This window comes from Nipponia nippon, unplaced genomic scaffold (genome assembly GCF_047370975.1).
Source record: "Nipponia nippon isolate SJK-2023a ecotype South Korea unplaced genomic scaffold, ASM4737097v1 scaffold_2, whole genome shotgun sequence".
NCBI classification, from domain to species: Eukaryota; Metazoa; Chordata; class Aves; order Pelecaniformes; family Threskiornithidae; genus Nipponia; species Nipponia nippon.
This window is the reverse complement of record NW_028262336.1, coordinates 57,741,125-57,760,241: the sequence shown is the minus strand read 5'-3', so window position 1 is coordinate 57,760,241 and position 19,117 is coordinate 57,741,125. Positions and strand designations below refer to the sequence as shown.

The 19,117-nt window shown below is 40.1% G+C and overlaps 1 protein-coding gene across 1 annotated transcript in view; it reads right to left on the bottom strand.

The window, feature by feature from the left end:
• The window catches only part of SLC9A7 (solute carrier family 9 member A7), a 77,853-nt gene continuing 58,736 nt past the window's right edge, over positions 1–19,117 (bottom strand). Inside the window, exons 14-17 of the mRNA XM_087758180.1 lie at positions 14,467–14,530; positions 11,839–11,921; positions 8,391–8,496; positions 1–2,548 (exon numbers count right to left, since the gene is read on the bottom strand). Coding sequence (XP_087614306.1) covers positions 2,300–2,548; positions 8,391–8,496; positions 11,839–11,921; positions 14,467–14,530 — 502 coding nt within the window. The 3' untranslated portion in view covers positions 1–2,299. The remainder of the gene's footprint in view (positions 2,549–8,390; positions 8,497–11,838; positions 11,922–14,466; positions 14,531–19,117) is intronic.

Here is a 19,117-nt window from a genome sequence, read left to right as displayed (position 1 = left end):
TCTGCACTGGAATGGTTTATTGATGCTTTCAAGAGATTCAGTCTTCCTGAGGAAGCTAATGAAACAGAATTTCTACTTCCAGAATCTGTACCTGATCTTTCTTCCAAAGAACAGATCTCTCTGCACAAGGCTCTGTTTGTCAGCCAAAGTGATTTGGTAAGCTTCAGCTTCAAGCTGCACGTAAAGATTTGCCTCACTGTATTAAGTCCATTTATTTTGGGTAAGTTTCACTGTCTCAACCCAAAATTTGTTTCATACGACTCAGCTAATAACTCGAATTGTTGTAGAAGTTTCAAGTCCTCACTCAGTGTTGACAGCATGGGTCCCAAGACTTGTCCAAAATGAATGCAATTATTTTTGTAATTTAGGAGGAAACTACTTTTTCTACTGCCAGAGCACTTAAAAAAAAAAGAAAAAACAAGCCATGTAGACAGTATAAATAGCATGGATCATTGCTATTTATCTGCTTTGTCTTCCTTGAAAGCAGAGGAGAACTGAAAGGGAGTTGTTCTGCTCAGATCTTCCTCAGGGTTTGTTACTCTTCACCATTTAAGAACAGAGCTCAGACTGTATTGCTCTTCCAGTTTTTCCACAAAAAAAGCTTCTGCTTTCCTCGTGTCTCTTTTCTTAATAATGTCAGACAGTCATTACAGATCAATGCCCTTTACAAATTTACCTTGGAGGGACAGACAAGGAGGTAGATCACTCATTAGAGAACACATCTGAAAGAAAGCAGACTAGACAATATGACTGCAATGTTTCTCTGCAGCAGTAAGTTCTCGTACCAAAGTTAGCCTGTTAAGTTTAATAGTTAAGGAAAAACAGAGTGGGTATTTACTCACACAGTTTTATGAGAGGAACAACTGAAATGGCAGCAAGAAAAACACACGTTTTAGACAAACTGATATTACATCACATTAGTGGGCCACAGAACTCTTAAAAAAATAAACCTTTTGAGACATGAGAATGAAAACACATTTTAGCATGCTTTAAATAGCTGAACTGCTCTTCGAAGCATAAGTTTTCAGCTATTGGCAAAGACAATGATATCTCCTCATTTGGAAATTAAAAAGCATTTAGCAATAAGTTAAAGCTAGCCTACGTGTAAGTGGGCTAAAGACTAGGCAAAGATTTTTCCCTTTTCACATTTATGATGATATACAGTTCATCGCTTCTGTAGCTTATATGTTGTTGTGCAATGTCCCACTGAAGTTTCACATCTACTCTGCGAAAGAGAACAAGAGTAAACACCTTTCTTTTAGGAGAGTCACAAATGGTAAAGCCAGTAGTATTTGTTTGTCTGTTTAATTAGATGTTTGCTGTTTATCACACACAAGAACTGTAAGCAGAGTCCATGGATTCTTCTGAGCAATATGAAACCTCATGGTTCCATGCAAGTTCAATACTGCCTCTCTCTCTCTCTTCCACCTCCTCCTCCTATCTGCTGTTTTCCCCAGCCCAACAAGATACATTTCCAACTATCTTCATCCAGTTTTAGGAACCTTAAGGGAGAGAAAGTTTTACTTCATGACTTCCACCCAAGAGAGCCTGGCTCCAGGCTTGTGTTGGGTCAGGTACATCTTAGACCACAGGAAGCTGGATGTTTTTCTTTTGAGGCACTAGAAGTTAGGCTAATAGTAATAGTCAAGTTGCCCAAAGCTAAAGGGACAAGTAGCTCTCATTGCCTTCCTATTTAAACACATGGCCAGTGAAGAAATCCTCTTTTCCCTTTTTTCCCCTGAAATACATTAAGTACAGCTTGCAGTAACAGATTCTCCACAGAGTCTTGCATTCATGCACCTGTAGTCCTAATGTATACTGACCCGTTTACTTTATAGTTTCCTCAGCCTCACAAGAGAAGTTAACAATGGATCTCTCCACATTCAGACACACGCATCCTTTTTTCATCTCATAATTATCATCATGTTTAAATCTCTTTTTCCTCATTCCCAAGCTAAGCCAAGACAAGCTCAGTTCCATGACAATGTTTTCATATACTTCTCTTCAGAGAGAGCTGCTGCAGCTGAACAAGACAATTGCAGCATGCTAGTTATACTTGGATTCAATATGCAGTTGAAAAGAGGAGAATGACAAGTTCTCATTCGTCTATTTTCAGACATTTAGAAAACCCCACCGTCAGCATCTTGAGTAAAAAAGAGGCGACATCTTCAGGCCCTAGTAAAACCACTTACGCATGTTAACTTGTTTCAATAAAACATCCCCACCTCAAGTGACACAGTGGCCTGCAGTCTTCCTTGATCCATCCACAGAGCAAGAGTCATTTTTACTGAGTCAGTGATCATGCATTGTCTTCCAGAGGAAATACTAGCCGGGTACCCCTGCTTGTAACTTCATGATCTGCTGCTCCCAAATCACGTTCTAGTGCTTCCTCTGAACTACTTTTTGTTCTCCTGCCATCAAGGCTAGTAGTAGCTGTATGGGGGCCAGAAGAACCATTTGCAGTTATTGTTGTATCACCATACGTCACAGTAAGGTCACCATCATTCAGAATAAAATCAGAATCCTCTTCTCTAAGCTGTTCTTGATTCTGGGGGGAAAAAAAAAAAAAAGAAGAAAAATCTTTGTACACTGGACAACATCTGGTCTTTGCCAAGAAGGTAACTGAACAGAAGAGTTTACCTATGTGTCAATACAGAAGCAGTAAGCGGTAAAGTTCGAACCTCAAGAAATGCTAAAAATAATCTTGCACCCAGTGTTTGCAAATCACCTTACTGCTTCCTGTATAACTACTGCTAGTGTGGAGAGATGAGCAGGAGCTGAATCCAAGAACTAGATTATGAAACACGTAACTAGGGATTTAATTGCACTGGAAGTTTACCAGAAGTACATGAGATGAGCAGTATACACTTTTTTGCATGACAATTTAGAAGGCAGTACAGGAAAGACTGGAGAACGAGCACAATTAAGTCACTCCAGATACAAAGTCAGAGTTGCATCTGTTGCTAATTAGTCAAGTTCAATAGTAAAAGACTCATGCAAACTGGTAAGAACTCATCAGGCCCAAATTCTTTATACTCAAGGTTTCCTCAACAAATTTTTGTTATTGATCGAAAACTAGCCACACTCTTAAACTATCTGCTTACTCTTACCTGGTACTAAATAGAGAATTACTTGACCTAGTTCTTAGGAACGCTCCTGAGCCATAAAAGTACGAAAGACGATACAAGAAAGTGCTTGCTTCATAGTTTTGTAACTAGTTCTGATATGTTTTCTTTCCAAAAAATCATTCAAGAAAGTGGCTTATGAAACCCTGTTAATTTATTTTGGCAGAGATGGGATGAAATAAACGGTCAGAGACTAGGAATTGCTAAAGTGTAACAAAACAATTTCTCTACACAGCATAATACAACAGGAAGCAATCGTTTCACTCCTGTTTAACACCGTCTTGATAAAAGGCAAAACAGCTGAATTGGTCAGAAAATAGGGCTTCCTCATATTTGAAGAAATCCTATCAGTACTATAAGCTTGCTTTCTTGCAACTGAAAGCAATTATTTCCCCATGCGAGTAGCTCCATACTGCTTAACAAGAGCCGAAATGTAAGTGTATTGCTGTTCCCCTCAGTAGGCTGGACACCGATCAGGCTACATTCTCAAAATACATCATTTTCGTCCACTTCGTCAAAGGAAGGAGGGCACAAGCTACGTGAGATAGGATGCCTGTGATCAGCCTGACCAGAAAGCCCTACCTGTATTGCAGAACAGGAGCTCAGGGCACTTGAGATTGAAAATGCTGATTAACCTGTCCATGATGAAAAATGCAGTGCCTGGCTAAATAAAACTTCCTAGGAAAGCTTCCTGTCATTATTTCAGAACGATAATCAGCCAAAATAAAGCAGCAGAAGCCTCTAGATGATACAGAATATTTAACTAATGAGGCCTGGAAGAGGTGTCAGGAGTTTCCCAAAACCAACAAAAATAGTGGTGCAGTTCAGCGTTGGGTGTAAGACAAGCCCTACTTAGAATGAATGCTAATTTCTCAGAACCTTCATGGAATCCAAATTTATCATCGCTTATTAGAGACAGGGTTACTGTGATAGACAGCACCGTTCTCAAAGAGCAAATACAGTTTAGGACACTTGTTTTCTTCGATTGCAAAGAAAACACTCAACTACTGTCACTATCTTAAAAAGTAAAAAGGTAGAAATTAAAGGGTTCAGCTATAGTTGGCAGAAACAGCCTTTACAAGCTTTCCATTGCAAGAAAGTGAAAGTCTGAGGGACAAGAACATGATGATTAAAAAAGGTACACAAAATAATCAGCTGTTTAAGAAAACCTGATATCCCTATATATTCTGGTTTTGAAGAAGAGACATTCAAATAAAGATGAAAAGCAGAAAAACGAGTAAGAAGACGGCAGTTTGTGACTGTTGACTGGTTATGTTTTAAGAAGTCGAAGAAGCTGAGAAGCTCTATCGCAAGCTGCCTTTCACGGTGTTCGCCCTTGGAGAAGCGCCAAGGAGGGGAGGGCAGGGCTAACAGCGCACCAGGAGGTATTGCGATAGCAGGGCCACGTGTGAAGTGGCTGCAGCAAGCTCCCGAAGCATCTCGGGTCTCCACAATTCTATTTAACAGTGAATCCTTGCAGCCACTTATCAGATAAGAAACCAGTAAGAACACATACACTACACTTGAGCTTCCCCAAAATGCTGAAAAGCTCTTGGAAGCACGATGCTGAAAGGAGAGGGCCACCGGCTTTACACTATATGGCAAGTCTTAACTCAGTCTTTGCTGGTTTGTCCCAGGCTATGCTTACATGTACGTAAACACGACCAGTTCCAGAGAAAACATTAAGCTTTCTCTCAACATAGTGAACAAACATTGACTTGTACAAGCCAAGTTCCACTTATTTATTTCACTTCTGAACAGCACTGCAAGCAGCAGGCAATTTATTTCATATATTTCCCCAGAGAACATCCATGAACAATCCCATGTAGTACACGGATTTACTATGTTTGCAAGCAAAGAGGATGGGTGAATAAACCTACTGTGCTTCATGCAGCACTAACAATTCTTTCAAGAAAGACAGGAAACGTATCCAAGCAGATCCCTAGAGACTTGAAATTCTTCCAAGAATAACCCTAAACTGGCCTCTGCAATCCCCTACAGTTCTGTAGGAATAGCTGCAATTCACTCAAAAAATATAGGTCTGAACTTCACTACTTAAACTGACAAACTAGAATGGCTAAGTACTTCAATCCAAAACCCTGCAAAAGACTGAATTTTGCTTTGACGTGCTGACCATAGCCCTGAGGGACCTCACGGCATTCTGTCCCATTTGTAGGAAAATCTGCTCATGCTCCTAAGAATGTGTGATGGAGATGTTAAAATGGCTGAAGCTTATTTAGAGTTACTGCTTACAAAGCCAGTCTTTATTGCCTCCTAAGGCAGTGCAAAAAGAAGTATGTGCGGTGTACTTTACACGTGCAAAGCGCTGATAGTCACCACATAGGCTGCTGGGGCTGAATACAACACAGGCATCACGGATGACAAAACTTGCACCAGAAGTCACTTATCTTGTGGCTCCAAAACAAAAGCATCAAGTAGTATGCATGCAAAATACATTACAGCTTAAACCTGATGCTCTGCTTAAGAGTTTATTTCTCAGCTGAGTTCAAATTCAAGGAAACTAAACAATCTTTGCTATGAAGCTAGAAGCAATAAGAAAGGGGAGGGGAGAGGCATGGCTGAATAGTTTTCTCACTATTTTGAGAGTTACCTCCTCCAAGATTTATATAAACTGCAAATGAAGTTTCTTTACTGGGTTTGCTTATTTAGAAAAATAATTCAATTCCCTCTGCTTTCATATGAAGTTGTCACACTGTGTATGGTGCAAGAACTAAACTTTCAAAATAAAAAAAAAAAAGGTGGGAGCATGTGTAGGACAGAAAACACACCCCTGAACAAACAAGCAAAAAAAAAAAATCCCCCTGGAGTGTTTCGTTTTATCAGGTGATAACGCAGATGCTTCTTCCAAATGGGATAAATGGTTGATGAAACAGAGAATTACTAAAAGTTTCAAAGGACATGTCAAAAGGGAAGAAAAAAGGTGACCTGGCATAAATTGGAAAGCCCTGCCAAATGGTCAGGCACTGAAGATAACACCAGAAGAGAAAAATAGGAGTAAATTTTTGAAAAGGATTATTTTAAACACTAACTACAGCAGCCTTTTATGCTTTTAAGTTGCAGCTTGGATTCTGTTTGGGTGGGAAACACTTAATGGTGAGCCTAATGGCACAGTCCTAAAGCAGTGGGAGAACATCAGCAAGGAATAATAACAGCAGCTCTGGAAAAAATGCACTGTACCTCACCCCTGCATGCTGACTCAGAGCATTACATGTACGTCATGTAAATTCGAGTTTAGATGACACGATCTCATTCTTAGGAATAGGTTGTAGGTGGACTACGTAATAAGATTATCTGACTTTCAGACTTTAAAACGCCCCGTTGGCATCTAACTAAAAAGATGTACTCCCACTCACAGAAGCGAAACTGAATTCTAAATAATGTTGCAATACAGCCAGAGGAAAAAACCCAACAAAAGCTGAAAACAATACACAAATATACAGTCAGTACAGCCACATACTTGTATGCTTTCTTCTCCTTCTTCTCTATGTAGATGTTGTAACTGCTCAGACATGCACCTGAATGAGATCTAGGATTTACTACTTTTTGAAACACATTTTCCAGCTATGTTACATTCTGTTGAGTGCTTACAGACATTTTGTTTGTTTAATTCAAAGTCTTCAGTCTTTAATTCTCTCAGATGTATCATTCCATTTTCCTGGAAATACCTCACAAAAGCACAACTATTCCAAGCAGTTTCTGTCCCCCCAAAGACATGGCACTCAGTTGCTTCACCTGCACTTAACAGGAAGGCAAAAGATTCCAAGCTTTTTAGCCAGTAATAAAATGGTATAGTCACAGTACTGTAGCAAAGCCAGTCATGCAAAGAAATGAAAAGCAATAAAGCAACTGCAGAGTTTGGAAATCTTGAAAAGAAACAAAATCTCAAAATTATATTCTTTCCTAAGACTAATGCAACAATGCACTGAAATAGGAACAAGAAGAGAGAATACAATGTAAAAGTTCCACATTATACACCTTAAGAAAGTATGCAGCCTTATAAGCATTTTTAACGATGAAGGTAACATCCCAAGAGGCAGAGAGTGAGTGTGTGTGTGTGGGGGGGTGTGACAGAACCAATCCAATTAAAGAATAAGTTTCCACATGCGGTAGTAGCTAAGAATGAGGAGTAAAGAATAATTAAAAAAGGGCCCAACTGTTAGAGAAAATGAAAGCCAAAGCTTCCATGTTCATTCTGGTTAGAACCTCAGTTACTGGATAACTAATCTTATAAGATCATACATAGATAGACACATGGGCAAGACACAAGTAGGCTAATTGGTCTGATGGATGCCTTCCAGCCTAGATCTGTTTTAAGATCTCCAGTGGCATTGCAAAGATGGGAACAAGGCCAATTTCTTGCATTACTAATACCTCCAAATAGGCAGCAAACATTTCAAATTTCTTTGGAATTTTACTCTCAGGTAAAAGAAAGATGCTAATGATACCAGAAAGAAATGCAGGAAAGTATTTCAAAGTTGCAAGTGGAATTCATAACTCCCTAGGAAAAGATAAATAGAAATCTGATCCAAGACTACTTGAACATAGCAGAGATGTTACCATTCCAGAGAACCTGCAAATCTGAGTGATGCCACACAGTACTATGGTTTTATTTACAAGCAGCTCATAAAAAGTTGTAGATTTCAGAAGCACTGTACAGATAGGAATGACATGTATCAGGATCCTGCAAGAGTAATAGGAGAATGAAGCATTAATTATTGCAAGACATGGCTGTAAAGACAGTACAGTGACCTGCTAGACTGAGATAAGTAACTGATTAACAGTTCCTGTAATATGATCTCAAATTTCACAGTGGAAACAACGAAGGGAATCTGTACCAGATTTCCTTCCGGCATGGGTAAATGCATCAGTGTCTTCTCTGAAGGAGACCTCAACACAGCCTTAGTAGTAACAGGAAAAGAATCTTGTCCAAAAGTGTTGAGAGGGAATGAATATTTTGAAGTGATTCACTGAACTGGTTTATTGACTATGCCTGTAATTTTCCAATATCCTTAAATGTTATTTTTTTAAATGTAGTATTTGAACAATAAGATCATCTCCAATTTCCACTAAGAGAAGCTGTTGCCTGAGGGGAGAGTATCTTAAATCTTTTCTGCCTAGGACAAGCAAGCACTTTCTTGCAGTATGTATATCATACCAGCCTTCTGCCTAAAAGGAAAAAAAAAAAACACTTTGCTGAAATTAAATAAGAAACAAAACACAGAAGTATTGAGTCATTCTACTTACATCATAAACCTGGGGACTTGTCAGACAGCGGGCTATCAGGCCACACCAGCTGGGTAGAGTTGTGGTTAACGGAGGGCCACTGTGAGTGAGAATCGGCTTTAAATAACTTAAGTAGTTAAGGAAAACACATCAGTGCTCAAAAACCACTATGAAAATAAAAAGACAATTGTACATAAATGTGATTCTGCCTTTGATCTATGTGTTGCTCAATAATTGTATATAAAACAGCCATTGAAAAAAAAAAAATCTGTATTTGTAAACAAATAAATGAAAAACATCTCCCCCAACATTTTTCCCTTGGTCCTTTTAAGGGAAGTTTCTTTACCCACACATTTACTGCAAGGGGAACTACCTACCTCTCAAATTTTCAAGCAGGTGCCATATTTCCAGCTTTTGGGCTCTCTGGAGCCAAAAGGAGCAGAGGTACATGTGCTTTAATGTTAACAGGTCCAATGGTGCCTCTGCTCTGCAGATGGAAGCATGGTCTTGAGATTGCAAGCTAGAGGTAACAAGACGACACACCCATGCAAGGCAACACAGAGAAATAAAGAAATACTGTCCATCCAACATCCTCCAAGCAATGCAGCCACCTGAACTGGTCCACTGCTGGCTGGTCACTGAGCCACAGAGATGCAACCAGAGATCTTACTCTGGTAAGGCTCAAAGACATCTCTGCAGTGCACATATACATACCACACAGAGCCTCAGAAAGGCGAAGGGAAAACTGTATGGCAAGAAGCATGTAACACAGCCTGGAAGGAAAACATCTGCCCAGGCAATGTTACCTCGATTACATTGAGGGGGCACGGGGGGTGGAAAGGAAGGTGTCTTTACACCTCTCCTCACAGGTCTGCCCCCAGGTAAAGCCATATTTGGTCACACTAGTACCCAGACTGAGGATATGCCTGAGGAAACACCCAGGAGTCAAAAAAGGTGTCCCTGCTACAGAGCAGCATGCTGATCTTGACTGGCACAAGAACAGCGCTCAGGAGGAAAGTGCTAAGACTTCCAAACATTGAAATCAGGACCAGAAGGCTTTTTTGTTTGTTTGTTTTTAAGTTAGTCTGATTATTTTAAATGTAAATATAAACTGTAGGTATTGTAGTTACTTTCTTAGGCCTCTAAGCACAGAGAGAATCAAGTCCACTTGTGAAATATAACACAGTTTCCCTGATGCTCTCAACGGATCAGGTGCTTGGGGGAAAGCGGGGTTAAAAGGGGCTGTTTTAGCAGAGCCTGGCATAGCATGTTTACTTGAGCGTGTAACAGCGTGATTATGCCACTGCAGAGTTATATTTCCTCCTTCCCTCCCCCAGTAACAGTGTGGCTACACCCAGTCCTGGAAAGAAATAAACTCTCCCCCTTACACTAACCTACCAGCCTCTACGTTGCCCTGTGGCAGACAGTCACGCAGTGACTCAGTTGTAATAAAACAGGCCCAGTAAAAGACATCTGGTACTTCATCAAAGTTGCCGTTTTCTTCATGTTTAACAATTGTGGGTGAACCCATGGAACAGCCCATGACATTCAATGAACTCTGCATTCCACAGGAATGAAGTTCCCAGTTACCCATCCACACAGAGCTCTGCAGGCAATTGGAGCACACTGCCAAGTGCATCTTACTTCATCTTTCTCAAGTTCCCTTGCAAAGAGTGAATTTTGAGACAATCTGCCTTTCTACCCACAAACCAAGTGACTGCATTAGCAAAAAATATTTTTACATTTAGCCATGGGTGGCAGTTCTAAAGATCATCCCTTCCATGCAATTTAAGGCCACCCAGCCGATGCTTATCTGAATGCCTCCTTGCAACAGAAGGAGCAGAATTTTACCTCTAAGATACAGCAAGTCAATTCTGCCCCTGGACATCAGTTTCCTTGGCACAGACTTCATGGAAACCTTCCCTAAAGATTGCTAGTCACCACTGAAAAAGCAAGTGCACTACCAGCATCCTTTACATTTCTGTGAAATAGCTAATTAAGCTGTAATTTTCACCTAGCACTCCCCCCGCCCTTGCTGCAGCTGCTGGGGACTGCCCTTGTGCTAGCATCAGCCGAGGGGAAGTCAGCATTGCCAACTACTCCATTTTTCATTGGGCACATACCTCTTGTAAGGGTAGGGGAAGAGGATAGTTCTGCTTCCTTCTTAAAAAGACAAAAAAGCAGCAGTCAGCCACAGCCAGACCCTTCTGTGCTCTTATCACATAAGTTGTTTTTTTGGTTTTTTTAAATAACAAAAATTGACCTCAATACACTTTGACACCAGCCACTACAAATCAAAGTGTTAACTTGAAATCACTTACATTTATGAATATTTAAACTAGCACATACACTCCCTGCTGGGCTTTGACCCAATACTACTGCATCTGAAAGTATCAGTCACAAACAGACTTTATCCTGAACAGACAAGTGCTGTAGGATCTGAATGCTTTCAACACTATACCTGGGTTTCCCTGGGTGGGAAATCTTGATGCACAAGGCATGGAAGAAAACTGCTGTGCTCCAACCAGGCCAGCAATCTCTCATCAACCAATGGCCAAGACCCCAGTGAAAAGACTCACTTCTCAGATGCAAGCTGCAACAAGATTAAGGCCCTGTCACAGACATTTACATATATTTAACTGCCCCAGAAATTACTACAAATCAAGAACCAAAACTTCTTTGAATTTCTAGGTATAAGTAACTTGCCATGGCCACCACATCATCTTTGCCATTTTCCACTAAGTGAGTGTAAGCTGTTAAGGAGGGGTACCTGTATGATATACTGATTAAGAATATGCTAAGTAGACTAAAAAAAGCACAAGCATGAAAGATAGGACAGCTACACAAAACTTGCTCAGAAGCTTAAACAAGGCTATCTAAATAGTATAATAGCAGCTTCAGAAAGGTTGTACAGTACTATATACACACAAGGACACTCTCTGCTTTAACACCCATAGGAAGTTGTGGATATACTGAAGGAAATAAGCTGGATCACATGTAGCTTTCAGTTCCAGAACTTCCCGTATCAGCAATGAGTTTCCAAAGAGGACTTCATCACAAAAGCAGATGGCTCGTCAGAGCAATGAGTGGAGGCTTACACACATACAATGAACTGGAAAACTAGTTTTTGCCATGAGCATCAGTGAAGATGAGAACAGATTAATGGAACAAATCAGAGGATCTGAAATAGTTAATTGGCTGTCTTGTTGTTCAGGAAGGAACTTCAGCTCCTAGAACTGACTGGTTTCTGTCCTCCAGCAAGTGTGACATACCATGCATTAGAGAAAGGAAAGGTCCATCTTCCAAGTCAGCAAGTTCAAGCTTCAGTTCTGTGCCTTGAACCTGTCAAATACTTGATTTTTTTTATCCTGTGTGACTCTCAAGTGCTTAAGGCTACATATGGGTACATGGAAAGAAAAAAAGTGAACATTTCATGCCTTGAAGCTAAGCTGTGTTTTCAAAAGGATACTTATGGTCAAAGCTATACCATAGTCTGAAGAGCCAAGCGCTTTCCTGCTTTGTCCTGTTCCTTCTTTCAGAATCTGGGCCATCCTAAAAATAAGATAAAAAAAAATATTCAATTATTTCAGGCAGGAAAAAAAAACCCAAATCACACATTCCAATCATTCACGTTACAATGTCCTGTCCAAAAAAGCCAAATTACTTCAATACTGTACTTGGACTGCAGAAGAAAACTGTTTTAGAGACATGCTTATACTGAGAAGGTTACTTACCCTAGAAAGACCAGAAATGACTGCAGAGAAGTAGGCCCTCTTCATTACCCTCAAGTTACCTTAATGAGCCCTCTACCACCAAGTTCCCTTGAGTCTAAAAGCTTATCGCACAGTTAATGCAGTAATGGATACAGAAGTAAGTCCAAAACTGACAAATAAGCCTCATTGATGTACCATCCCCATTCTCCTGCCCAAATAAATCAACTGGAATAATCCAGCCTGATCCCTATTCATTGCTTGCTTCTGTAACTCTAGGTCTATTCGACGTTCTTTCCTTAAGCCTATTGCTTCCTTGGAAGAATAAGGGCATTTACCGTACCCGATAAACTCTCGCAAACCTGATGGAAAATACTACACTTAAAAAAAATACGCTTAACAGGGAATCCGTATAAACTAACAATTGAGGAAGGTCATGCAAATTTCCTAAGTTCTAGATCAAGCTCAGATATATCTAACACTGCAAACAGTGTTAAATATAATCCCTTTACTAACTGTGCTGCTAGTCATCACACCAGCTGGTCTGCAGCTGCATTTGTTTTTACTTTTGTTACTGTTTTGGGTTGGTTTTTTTTTTTTTGGCCAGAGGCCAAAGTTAAACACAGGAAAACAGATGAAGTGAGAATGCCTTCTATGAATCATCTTCCAAACTACTAGAAAAGAACAAGCTGGGATTGCCCTGTGTACTTCTGATCTGCAAAAAATCCATGATCCACCAAGAGTTAAAGCTTAGTACATTTTCACTCCCAAATGATGTATTTTCTTTAACTGTGACATGCTGCTAATCTTGGCTTGGTGAAAGAAAAAGGAATCCAAAGGGAACTGACTAATCGAGTCCATTAGGAATGCAATGCACAGCTAAAGAAGGAAACAAATGGGTAAGTGCTCTATGTTTACATGGGAAAAAAGCAAACAAGTTATTTCCACCCAGACACTGAATGAGAACAGAATACCCATGCTCTGTTTCCTGTTAAAGCAATTCCTCAAATACTGACAAGCTCAGTCTGAACTGGCCAAAGCCATCTTACTACTTCCTAACCTTGGTTTTATGCAGTAACTGTAGCCTTCATTGTAGAAGGTGTTTTGAGGCCTGGCCTTGTGGTTGTGTCCAGATAGCTAGAAAACCAAGTTCACCCTTTTTGGTACCCAAACCCACCATTTCAGAATCTATTTTGTGTGCTGGACACAGGGGCATCTACAAAGAACACAGAGGTGCCTAATGCAGTTTCTGCAATGAAGGAGATGCTTCCTGAGCAAGTAACTCTTACCTGTACAACCTGTGACCAAAAAAAAAAGCAAGGCAGAAGAAACCACTAATAAGGAAGCTGATCCCTGATACAGCAAGTATCCCATGCATGTATTTGTGACCAGCCTGAACACCAGGACCATACAATCTGAGGTTTACAAAGCAGAGTTCACCCACTTGCACCCTATGCATCCTCTGGGTCCAAAGTCATCCGTCTTTCCTGCCATTCGACTTCCTCTAGCAGGTTGCTATGTAAGCAACCAGTTGTGCTATTGAACTAGTGTCAGGCAGTACTCTGGGAGAGTGTAAACTGAGGTCTGGACAGAGGAAAGTCCCAGTTTAGCCTCAGGAAATGTTGGGTTGTTCTCCCCGCCCCCAACCTTTCACTCCTGTGAATTCACTCAGTTTATAGATGAGGACAACTGAAATTTCTGCTATGAACAACATTCTTTCGATACTCTTGTTTGCCAATAACATATTGCAGGGGAAAAAGTCAACTCTTGGGTTGTTACTGACGCATCGAAAGCTGCACTCAAGATTCACAGCAACAGTTTCCCGAATATAAATGACAGTTTTCCAGTGCTCCTTTTGCCTCATACAGGTGGTAGGTAGCACAGGCAAGATCCAACTGGCTTGTGGTATGGTATACAGGAGCTGAGATTGGATTAGCATCTTAATCTTTGATTCTAAGCAAGTCCAAGGGCCAAAATTTGGTATCAATTATTGAACAGAAGCCAAGAGGATTATCTCTGGGTCAGTCTTGGGGAGGACTGTTTATGCTGTAGCACGTTAAAAGCAAGCATGTTGGGTGGGTGGGGGAAGAGGAAAGCACATTATTAAATAGAGTATATTAGTAGATTTGGGACGTTTTTTGATGCCATATATATATACACACACACACACACGCACATATATATACAAAAATTTGAATGCTGCAGCATTACACCCTACACCACAGTGTTTTTCAGTGGGCATAACTTGAATATTATAAAGTAAAATGCATTATTGACTTCCCAGCTAGGAGAGAAAGGTTTTACCCATGCTCATACCTTCTGTAGTTCTTTATCGTCTTAGTTACAAAATAAGATCAGCCTAATGGAAAAGTTATGTAATTACTTACTCCTTGTAAGACTTGAAAGCTGTCATTAGTAGGTGGAGGATCCTGATCTGGGTCAACCCCAACCCTACAGAAACATTAGGAAAACAAAGCAAGTGGTGTTACGGAGGGTTGCAAATGCTGTAAGTTTGGCAGAATGCATTTTAAAAGCACTTTAAGCACCCAGCAAAGCTGCATTCAGAGAAGCTATAAGAATAGCTTGAGGAAGAGCTGTCTATTATTCCCCTGCAGTTGCATAGCTATAAACAAGATACTTTTTCACTCAAGCAGCAACTACCTGTAGGTAACAGCTTCAACTCCATCTCGGCATCAACTTTAACTGCTTACCTTTGTTGCCAATTCTCCTAGGACACTGGCAAATACTATTTTTGGCTTAAAAGGTGAACTGTGCGTGGCATCAGCTTCAGTGGAGAGCATCCCTTATGTCCAGCAGGAAGAAACCAGAGACTAAGGATAAGCCCAGCCTAAACATTTGACACAGCAAATAACTTAGATGCCAGATAGGCCTGAGAATGGCTCAATTATACGATTAAAAAAAGCCACACACACCAAGTTTTAATGCACTGTGTGAACCAACAAAAATACTTTCTAAAGACTCATAATATTAATTTGCTGCAAGTTTCATTCACCTAACACAACACAGCCACAGTGGATTAACAAGAGGTCCGTATAGTCCAGCCTCCCACCTGAGTGAGGGAGGGTCTGTATAATGAGATGGTAATGATGACAGTTTCTTATTAACATATTATTCTGTATACTCACTTTTGCATAGTTAGCAAGCATCTTATTACTGAACCATCCTTTCACATAGTGCTCCTATCCAGGATGGGTATTTTTGTAATTACATTCAGGTTTTTCTGGTCTGTTTTGGGGGGAGCTATTTGTTAAGATTGGACTTGTCTGGTTTTAAATCCTATTCATGCCTTAATCTCTGTGCTTTTTTGTAGAACCTAGACCTCCAGCCTCAAATGTTTGGTAAGATTGTCAGCCTCAAACGTGTTGTGTTTCAGTCCTACCATGGTGCATAATAAGTATAGGAAAATGCACACAACAACAAAAATACATTGTCTGAAATGGCTAACTTCTTCATTTGCCCTCTCTTAGAAGAGACTGAGCTGGTTTGGTGCAATTTCTTTGTTACCTAGACTTTGTGTCAGCTATTTCTAGCCATAGCATTTATGCAACATCCCTGAGGAGCATCAGAAACCAAAAGAACCTTGCTGGTAAGACTATATCATCTGCGTGTCCCAGGGACATGTGCTTGCGTAATGCAAGCAGTGATCCAGACATGATTTACCTTCAGGCACAGGAGATGGCATGGATTAAACTAAAAGGCAACACCTTCGAATAACTTCCAGGGCAGCACTTTCTAATAGAACAATAGAAGAAGAAAAGTAGGCATTGAACTGAAGTTTTAAGTCATCCTTGTGGACTCACGGCCAATCAATCCAAGGCCTCACATGACAATGTAGTTCAGAGAAACTCCAGAAGATCCCTCTAAGACAGCCTGCAGCAGCCTCATATAGAGCTAGTGCTGACTCAGTCCTCTGCTTGGATTTTTTCCTGAGTCTCTTTTCTTGCCTTATCACTTCCTTTTTCCACATACAGAGTCATCTTAACCCCTAGGCACATTTGGCCTGGGAATTCATTGGCAATGACCAGCCTCCAGACTAAAAAGCTTCACCAGTTTAAGGGGACACTGGACAAACAGGTTGGGTACTGGATTGTAATACATGCTAAAATAAAACCCCCCACACAAGAGCTCTGAAAGGTTACCAGAGCTTAGATGTTACTGCTTAGGCTATCACTAAGCAATGAAGACATGGCAAGAAGGGTTTTCTGCAGACAAACAAGTTACCTAATGAAGCCTCATGCAGAAAGCTGACAAGCAATGTCAGGAAACTCGCTCTGTACGGCAATATATGTAAGATTGTGCATTCCTTTATAAATACACATAAAAATAAAAAGATCTGTGGCTTTCCAGACTCCATCTGCACACTGCGGAGGTTCAACACACTATGCACAGCAACTACACTCATGTTAGCCGTGCAGCTGGCAATATGAAGAAGGAGCTCAAGAAGCTCGTTCCAGAAGATGAACATAGCTTGCATTCCCTAAATAGTTTCAACTCAGTGGGCTGCCCATTCACTTCACAGTACATAAGAAAACCAAACAATTCAGAATGTCTCAGCTTTTACTTGACTTACAAGGTTGTGCATTTGTTTGGGGGATTTTAACTGCCCTTAGGCAGGGGAAGGGGGCTTAGTGGAAGACCGAAGCGGGATGACCATACTGTTGAGTGAAAAGTCACAGTACACCACAGGCCAAGTATTTGGGTTCACTGTTGTGCTGAAGAGGAAGAGAGCACTTTTCTATATTAAAATGGGTCAACTTTTAGGAAAAAAAAAATTCTTACTACAGAGATTTCTTTCAATATTGAAATAGTACATCGACATAGACTTGTCCATTTTACTTTTTTTTTTTTCAAAGTTATTCTTCAGGTGAATTTATATTTTGAGCATTTCTAAATAACTCTTTTCTATAAATCACTTTTTTTTTAAGTTCATGTTTCAAAGTGTGTTCCTCAGTTCACAGATTAACACAAAATACATTACTATTCTGAATTCCCATTACTATTTTTTTGTATCTTTCAACCAGCATCCTGTGTCTCTTATCCTCTACTCTAGCATGAATTGTATAGGAAGCTTTTTTTTTGTAGCAAGTCTGCCTCTTTCACAGTATATAGACCCTGGTTTCATGACAAGCATCACGTTTTTGCAGGCCCTGCCCCCAAATTTCTAAGAAAGTTTTGTCTTTATCACATGAAACAAAACAATACCAAAACCAGTCAAGTCTTTCCCAACCTCCTTTAGAGTAAAGCACAGAAAACATGTAGTTACTTTGTCCTTACTTAACTACTTCCGTAATTAAAAGCACAAGTAAAGCTGATGCATGTATGTCTTCAACCTATTTTTTTTCCTGGCGGTTAAAAGAAAAAAATCCATCTCACATCCTTAAGTACATTTAAAAAGCTTTCTGTAATTTAAATATGCTGTAAAGGCCAGTATCAGTTCTCATTTATTTAACCAGTTTTTAAATTAAGAAAAATTGTTACTGGTTTGATTTATGCAGATCCCCTCTCAGAGAGCAGTGGCACAGAATGGGTAGCCTCGCTAATGACTGTGGTGTTTTGCTCAAACCCCCTAGCAGAAAGGCGGGCAAGCAAGCAAGCTCTGGTTGAAAACAGTGTTTTGCTGAAGAGGCACAGACTGCGTGAGGAGGACTGGGGGCCCCATAGGCTGTGGGACAGCCAAGGCCAGGGCAGTGCAGATGCCAGCAAGCATCTTTGTTTTCCCCTCTACCCTTTCTGAAAAGCCCATTGCAGCAGTTGCGTGTGGATTCCCCGCGCATGTACGATACCAATTCAAATATGTAACTCTTAAAAAGCAGATGTCAGATGAAGAAAATGAGCAGTCTTTCAGCTGTAACACTGCATATATGTCCCCAAACTGGTGAAAAACTCATCTATGTGCCCCATTGGCATCAATTTGGTATTTGATAGATACGTTAATACTTCAGTACAGACAGTTATTAGTACATAAAGTTCAGCCATCTTTATTTCTGCTTTAGGAAGTTTACTAGAATCTGTAGACAAGAGTATGCTATAGCAAAAATCCAATTTAAGTGTATTTCTTCACTCCTCCCTAATAAAAATATTTTTTTTGTTTTTAAGGCATAAAAGGCTTTTCACACTTTAAGAACTCTGTAATAGCAAAGGGACTACCATTGAGCTCCTAATGCCCAATACCAAAGCACTGTGTTTCTGCTCCTAACTGACTCCTGACCTTCTTGGTCCTTAGTTCCAGCTAGAACTTCAGCATCACATGTAGGAGAGCACTTACTCAGATTTGATCCCTCAAACACTAAGCCTATGTATAATTCAGTAATATAAGCAGTGTGGTAGAAAATGGTTGACACACAAAATGTAGAAACTAAGTGTATGGAAAAGAATAGTAGAAAAAGCAGATAGAACTACTTCAAGTTCCCCACTATGTAATTTTAAAATGGGTGGAACCATTTCTTCTTACACATCAAAAACCTTTCCAAGGCCCTACAACACATAGATGACAAGTTACCAAAATACCAGGCTTTATTACGTTCTAGCATATGTAATTAGTGTGGCAACAACCGAGACTGACTGTAATAGTTCTCAAATTCTCTGTGCAAGCTAACGTACTGCATCTCTGGCAAATTTAGTAGTTGGCTGGGAACCTTCAAGTGTGACAGAATACATGAAAAATTTACCATTGCCCCACGCCAAAGAGTTTTCTTTATATAAATACTCTGTATATAGTTATATATATACACACACGTGCATACAAATATACACTCTCCTATACATTTTTTTTTCTTCCCTTCTTTCTCTATCCATGTATCAGTTCTAGAAACCATCAACTAGAGAAGACTAGGATTCTGGTTTATGTCCACTTTTTTTTAGCATCTTCCTATAAAGCAATGTGATAACCCTCAGTTTTTAAAATATAACCCCACAGAGGCTGGGCTAAATCATGTATGAAGTCCCTTCCAATCTAGAATCATAGAATCATTTCAGTTGGAAAAGACCCTTAAGATCATCGAGTCCAACAGTTAACTT